At 48.9% G+C, this 6,669-nt stretch overlaps 1 protein-coding gene across 1 annotated transcript in view; it reads left to right on the top strand.

Annotated features, from left to right (window-relative positions):
* The window catches only part of pla2g6 (phospholipase A2, group VI (cytosolic, calcium-independent)), a gene marked incomplete at its 5' end in the record, with an annotated part of 18,735 nt that extends 12,782 nt beyond the window's left edge, over positions 1 to 5,953 (top strand). Inside the window, 9 exon segments of the mRNA XM_079219439.1 lie at positions 1 to 148; positions 234 to 384; positions 777 to 913; positions 1,199 to 1,276; positions 1,677 to 1,831; positions 3,269 to 3,320; positions 4,350 to 4,465; positions 4,649 to 4,722; positions 4,815 to 5,953. The exon segment at positions 1 to 148 is cut by the window's left edge and continues 16 nt beyond it. Coding sequence (XP_079075565.1) covers positions 1 to 148; positions 234 to 384; positions 777 to 913; positions 1,199 to 1,276; positions 1,677 to 1,831; positions 3,269 to 3,320; positions 4,350 to 4,465; positions 4,649 to 4,722; positions 4,815 to 4,959 — 1,056 coding nt within the window. The 3' untranslated portion in view covers positions 4,960 to 5,953.
* Positions 5,954 to 6,669: the final 716 nt, after the last annotated feature.

Here is a 6,669-nt window from a genome sequence, read left to right as displayed (position 1 = left end):
TGTCTGGATGGGGGGGGCATCAAAGGCCTGGTCTTGATCCAGATGCTGATCGCCCTGGAGCGGGCGGCCGGGCGGCCCACCAGAGAGCTGTTTGACTGGGTGGCTGGAACCAGCACCGGGGGCATCCTGGCCCTCGCCATCGTCCACGGTGTGTGTGTGTGTGTGTGTGTGTGTGTGTGTGTGTGTGTGCGTGTGTGTGAACTGACCCACGGTGATGTTTGTGCTCTGTGCAGGTAAGTCCATGGAGTACCTGCTCTGCCTGTACTTCAGGATGAAGGAGCAGGTGTTCAAGGGGTCGCGACCCTACGAGTCGGCACCGCTGGAGGACTTCCTGAAGAAGGAGTTTGGAGAGAACACCAAGATGGCGGCTGTTCGATACCCGAGGCAAGTCTTAAGACTTGAACTCATGTTTACAATGTTTACTGAGGGAATAAATCAAGAGAGAAGTCGAGTCATTTATATAGACTTCTATACAACCAGAGGAGTCACCCCCTGGTGGTCAGGAGAGAGAATGCAGCTTCAACACATGAAGCATATACTTCTATACAACCAGAGGAGTCGCCCCCTGGTGGTCAGGAGAGAGAATGCAGCTTTAACACATGAAGCATAGACTTATATACAACCAGAGGAGTCGCCCCCTGGTGGTCAGGAGAGAGAATGCAGCTTTAACACATGAAACGTCCTAAATTCTTTAGTCATTTGTTTATTTTTTATTTTCATTTTGTCATCTCCCGTTCCTCCCCTCTAACGAAGCCTCCGTTCTCTCGTCTCTTCAGGGTGATGGTGACCAGCGTTCTAGCAGACAGACACCCGGGCGAGCTGCACATCTTCAGGAACTACGACCCTCCCTCCGTCCACCGAGAGGCCGCCTACGCCACCACCGCCACCTTCAAGCCCCTCACCATCCCACAAGGTACCCCCTCACGTAGACCTGCTCTCATGCACCCTCGGGTGCTTCAGGTCTTTCTGTCCTTCCAAATCTCAAAAGAGAAGTTCGAAAGTGAGTTGCCGGGTGAACACAGAACGAGCTACTTCTGAATTTGCTATTATTATTCCAATATATATATATCTATATATATATATATATATATATATATATAGATATATATATATAGATATACATACATATGTATGTATGTATGTATGTATGTATGTATGTTGGGGGTGATGTTGAGTGCCAGCCATGTTGTTGTTGCAGGATGGGAGGATGAGGAAGTGTTGGTAGTAGGAAGCACAGAGGAGCCGCCCAGAAAGCGTAGAAAGGTGACTGATGAAGGTGTGTCTCTGAGAGAGAAGGAAACAAGGTCACGAATATAATTTATTCTTTCGGGCGGCGCCCACAAGCTCCCATGTTTAATAAGACACACCTACCTTCAATAAGACACACCCACCTCAAGAAGACATGCCTACCTTCAATAAGACACGCCCATTTTCACTAAAACACACCCATTTTCACTAAGACACACCTACCTTCAATAAGACACGCCCAACAGCTAAGCTAGCCAGCTGCTGGAAGCTATCACTCAAAGAAATGTAGTAGTTCGTATTTTCGCAAAATGTCCGACCTTTCTTTCATTGAGAGTCCAGGTAGCTGCTGGCAGGCTTCATGTCTCTGTGTTTTCAGCGTGGAGGAACGTGGATGTTTCTAAGCTCTGTACCTTGACTCTGGACCCCAGAGCAGCTGGTGTGGCGAGCCGCCCGCTCCAGCGGCGCCGCCCCCACCTACTTCCGACCGATGGGCCGCTTCCTGGACGGAGGGCTGCTGGCCAACAACCCCACGCTGGACGCCATGACGGAGATCCATCAGTACAACAAAGCTCTGAAAGCCGAGGTAGCCGCTCTCGCTCACGCACTCGCCTCCCGTTGGGCTTTTACCAGGGTTCTACGTCATGGAGGACCTGGAGCAGTCATGAGTTTACAATGGTTATTTCCAGGCCTGGAAAAGTCTTTGAAAAAAATTAAACCCCAAGTTTAGTAAAAGTCATGTAAATATTATATTATATTGTTATATTCATGTGTTCATGTCGTTCATTTACGCTGAGTTTGAAGTAATGAATATGCTTTTAAAAGAAAGACTCAAAATATAAGCAGGCATCTATATAAATGTTTATTCTTTTAATCAAACTATTGTCTCATTCATTTGTGTCACTCTCGTCTCCTCCTCTCTCCTCCTCTCTTCTCTTCCTCTCGTCTCCTCCTCTCTTCTCCTCTCTTCTCTTCCTCTCATCTCCTCCTCTCTTCTCCTCCTCTCTTCTCTTCCTCTCATCTCCTCCTCTCTTCTCCTCCTCTCTTCTCCTCCTCTCGTCTCCTCCTCTCTTCTCCTCCTCTCATCTCCTCCTCTCGTCTCCTCCTCTCTTCACCTCCTCTCTTCTCCTCCTCTCTTCTCCTCCTCTCTTCTCCTCCTCTCGTCTCCTCGTCTCTCCTCCTCTCTTCACCTCCTCTCTTCTCCTCCTCTCGTCTCCTCCTCTCTCCTCCTCCTCTCTCCCCCTCCTCTCTTCACCTCCTCTCTTCACCTCCTCTCTTCACCTCCTTCTCTCTCCCCCTCCTCTCTTCACCTCTCTCCCCCTCCTCTCTTCACCTCCTCTCGTCTCCTCCTCTCTTCACCTCCTCTCTTCACCTCTCTCCCCCTCCTCTCTTCACCTCCTCTCTTCTCCTCCTCTCTTCACCTCCTCTCTTCACCTCCTCTCTCCTCCTCCTCTCTCCTCCTCCTCTCTTCACCTCCTCTCTTCACCTCCTCTCTTCACCTCCTCTCTCCCCCTCCTCTCTCCTCCTCCTCTCTTCACCTCTCTCCCCCTCCTCTCTCCCCTCCTCTCTTCACCTCTCTCCCCCTCCTCTCTTCACCTCTCTCCCCCTCCTCTCTTCTCCTCCTCTCTTCTCCTCCTCTCTTCACCTCCTCTCTTCACCTCCTCTCGTCTCCTCCTCTCTCCCCCTCCTCTCTTCACCTCTCTCCCCCTCCTCTCTTCACCTCCTCTCTTCACCTCTCTCCCCCTCCTCTCTTCACCTCTCTCCTCCTCCTCTTTTCACCTCCTCTCTTCACCTCCTCTCTTCACCTCTCTCCCCCTCCTCTCTTCACCTCCTCTCGTCTCCTCCTCTCTCCTCCTCCTCCCTCTCCTCTCTTCACCTCCTCTCGTCTCCTCCTCTCTCCCCCTCCTCTCTCCTCCTCCTCTCTCCCCCTCCTCTCTTCACCTCTTCTCTTCACCTCCTCCTCTCTCCTCCTCCTCTCTTCACCTCCTCTCGTCTCCTCCTCTCTCCTCCTCCTCCCTCTCAGGGCCGTGGGGACCAGGTCCAGAAGCTGGGCATCGTGGTCTCTCTCGGTACAGGTGAGCCACGTTTTGATGCTAACATGTGTTCCACAAACAAAAAGGTTGGAAATGACCCGATCTTCTGCATCACTGGGCCTACTGAGCATGCTCAGTAGCGTCTTCTTTAGCTCCAACCCCAGCCCTCAGTCTGAGCCTCGTTCTCGAGGAAGGACAATAACTGTTTTAGAACCTCAAGAAAACTAATCATCCTCAAAGTAGTATTTATATTATTATTATATATCTAGTATTATCCTCTAAGTTACAGAAGTCTGTTTTTGTCATCATGTGACTTCATGCTCTCTGAGCAAAGTGTTCCTGTTGAACCTGTGTGCTGCTGCTCTCTGCAGGTAGACCCCTCAGGTGGTAGTTTGAACCCCTGTGCTGCTGCTCTCTGCAGGTAGACCCCTCAGGTGGTAGTTTGAACCCCTGTGCTGCTGCTCTCTGCAGGTAGACCCCTCAGGTGGTAGTTTGAACCCCTGTGCTGCTGCTCTCTGCAGGTAGACCCCTCAGGTGGTAGTTTGAACCCGTGTGCTGCTGCTCTCTGCAGGTAGACCCCTCAGGTGGTAGTTTGAACCCGTGTGCTGCTGCTCTCTGCAGGTAGACCCCTCAGGTGGTAGTTTGAACCCGTGTGCTGCTGCTCTCTGCAGGTAGACCCCTCAGGTGGTAGTTTGAACCCCTGTGCTGCTGCTCTCTGCAGGTAGACCCCTCAGGTGGTAGTTTGAACCCGTGTGCTGCTGCTCTCTGCAGGTAGACCCCTCAGGTGGTAGTTTGAACCCGTGTGCTGCTGCTCTCTGCAGGTAGACCCCTCAGGTGGTAGTTTGAACCCGTGTGCTGCTGCTCTCTGCAGGTAGACCCCTCAGGTGGTAGTTTGAACCCGTGTGCTGCTGCTCTCTGCAGGTAGACCCCTCAGGTGGTAGTTTAAACCCGTGTGCTGCTGCTCTCTGCAGGTAGACCCCTCAGGTGGTAGTTTAAACCCGTGTGCTGCTGCTCTCTGCAGGTAGACCCCTCAGGTGGTAGTTTAAACCCGTGTGCTGCTGCTCTCTGCAGGTAGACCCCCTCAGGTGGTTGTGAGCTCCGTGGACGTGTTCCGACCCTCCAACCCTCTGGAGCTGGCCAAGAGCTTCGTCGGAGCCAAGGAGCTGGGCAAGATGCTGGTGGACTGTGTGAGTGTTCCTTCTGTCTGTGAGTGTTATTCTGATGTTTACAACGCTGGAGGAACATCAAAGGAAAGAAGTGGAGTGTTTTATTGTGGAGCATTCTGCCTCCTCCTAAGCTCCGCCCACAAACATACGTCACCAACGTCTCTCTGATTGGACACGATAACAACGTCTCTCTCTGATTGACAGTGCACGGACTCAGACGGGTGTGCGGTGGACAGAGCCGGAGCCTGGTGTGACATGATCGACACCGTCTACCACAGGTCAGCTGAACTGTCCTCTGTCCTATATTCCTACGTTGTTGTTTCTAGAGTTCTGGTCTTGTGGTCTTCGGTAACATTCTGGTCTTCTGCAGACTGAGTCCTCAGCTGTCTCAGGAGGTGATGCTGGACGAGGTGAGCGACGCGGTCCTGGTGGACATGCTGTGGGAGACCCAGCTGTACCTGTACGAGAAGAGGGACACCCTGCAGGCTCTGGCTAAGGGGCTGCTGGACCAGTGAGAGCTCAGGAAACCAGACCCACGGGACCAACGAGAGCGGAGCCGGGTCCTGTGCTGGTGTGTTCTTCCCTCCAGACCGCCTGAGACCGCCTGAGACCGCCTGAGACCGCCTGACCACAAGACTCTTATTTACTCTGAAATGTGTGAAACTAAACCGACCCATAAGACTGATGTAACAACATCATGTGACCTCATCTCTGAGCTCAGCACACTCAAGAGAAATAACAAAGAGCCACGAAACGGCCAAATAGAAACTTCAAACATCTCAAAATAGACCAGAATTACCATACAGACACTCTAAGTGAATGCATTGAAACATAAAATATCTAAAAATAGATGCAAAACAACGTCTCCTACTCCGTCCATCAGAGAGCAAGTCCACCTCTGATTGGTTGAGATGAAGCTCCTCCTCATTCCTCCTCCTCTTGTATCAAAGTAGTACTTCTACATCATCTAGAGTATTACCATCGGGCCATACGATCAAAGGTACCCTGTAGTACTTCTACATCATCTAGAGTATTCTGTACCATCAGACCACACGATCAAAGGTACCCTGTAGTACTTCTACATCATCTAGAGTATTCTGTACCATCAGACCACACGATCAAAGGTACCCTGTAGTACTTCTACATCATCTAGAGTATTACCATCAGGCCATACGATCAAAGGTACCCTGTAGTACTTCTACATCATCTAGAGTATTACCATCAGGCCATACGATCAAAGGTACCCTGTAGTACTTCTACATCATCTAGAGTATTACCATCAGACCATACGATCAAAGGTACCCTGTAGTACTTCTACATCATCTGGTCTCCCCTTTACTGACTTTACTATAACCATAACTCGTGACAATACTTCCTCTCACTGAAGGTGAGTAAACGCGTTCCTTCTCAACTTGAAAGACAAACTGATACGTGAAGTATAAATTATTTCGTCTGATTTTTGTATTAATCACTGAACTGTCGTCTAATAATAAAATATATGAACATGGACTTGTGTGTTGTTTCTTTATAGCGTCACACTTCTACATCTGACTTTGATTTAACTGACTACTTCTCCATATTGTATTCAGTATAAAGTACTATGTACCTCTGAGGTGTAGTACAGTATAAAGTACTATCTCTGAGGTGGAGTACAGTATAAAGTACTATAATATAGTACTTTATACTGTACTACACCTCTAAGGTGTAGTACAGTATAAAGTACTATGTACCTCTGAGGTGTAGTACAGTATAAAGTACTATCTCTGAGGTGGAGTACAGTATAAAGTACTATATGTACCTCTGAGGTGGAGTACAGTATAAAGTACTATATCTGAGGTGTAGTACAGTATAAAGTACTATATGTACCTCTGAGGTGGAGTACAGTATAAAGTACTATCTCTGAGGTGTAGTACAGTATAAAGTACTATATGTACCTCTGAGGTGGAGTACAGTATAAAGTACTCTTTGTACCTCTGAGGTGGAGTACAGTATAAAGTACTATCTCTGAGGTGGAGTACAGCATAAAGTACTATATATCTCTGAGGTGGAGTACAGTATAAAGTACTATCTCTGAGGTGTAGTACAGCATAAAGTACTATCTCTGAGGTGTAATACAGTATAAAGTACTATATGTACCTCTGAGGTGTAGTACAGCATAAAGTACTATCTCTGAAGTGTAATACAGTATAAAGTACTATGTATGAAGAGTACATGTTATTTAAACG

The sequence above is a fragment of the Taurulus bubalis genome (genome assembly GCF_910589615.1).
Source record: "Taurulus bubalis genome assembly, chromosome: 6".
In the NCBI taxonomy this organism is placed as follows: Eukaryota; Metazoa; Chordata; class Actinopteri; order Perciformes; family Cottidae; genus Taurulus; species Taurulus bubalis.
The sequence above is the reverse complement of the archived record's forward strand: the minus strand, read 5'-3'. Positions and strand labels throughout refer to the sequence as shown.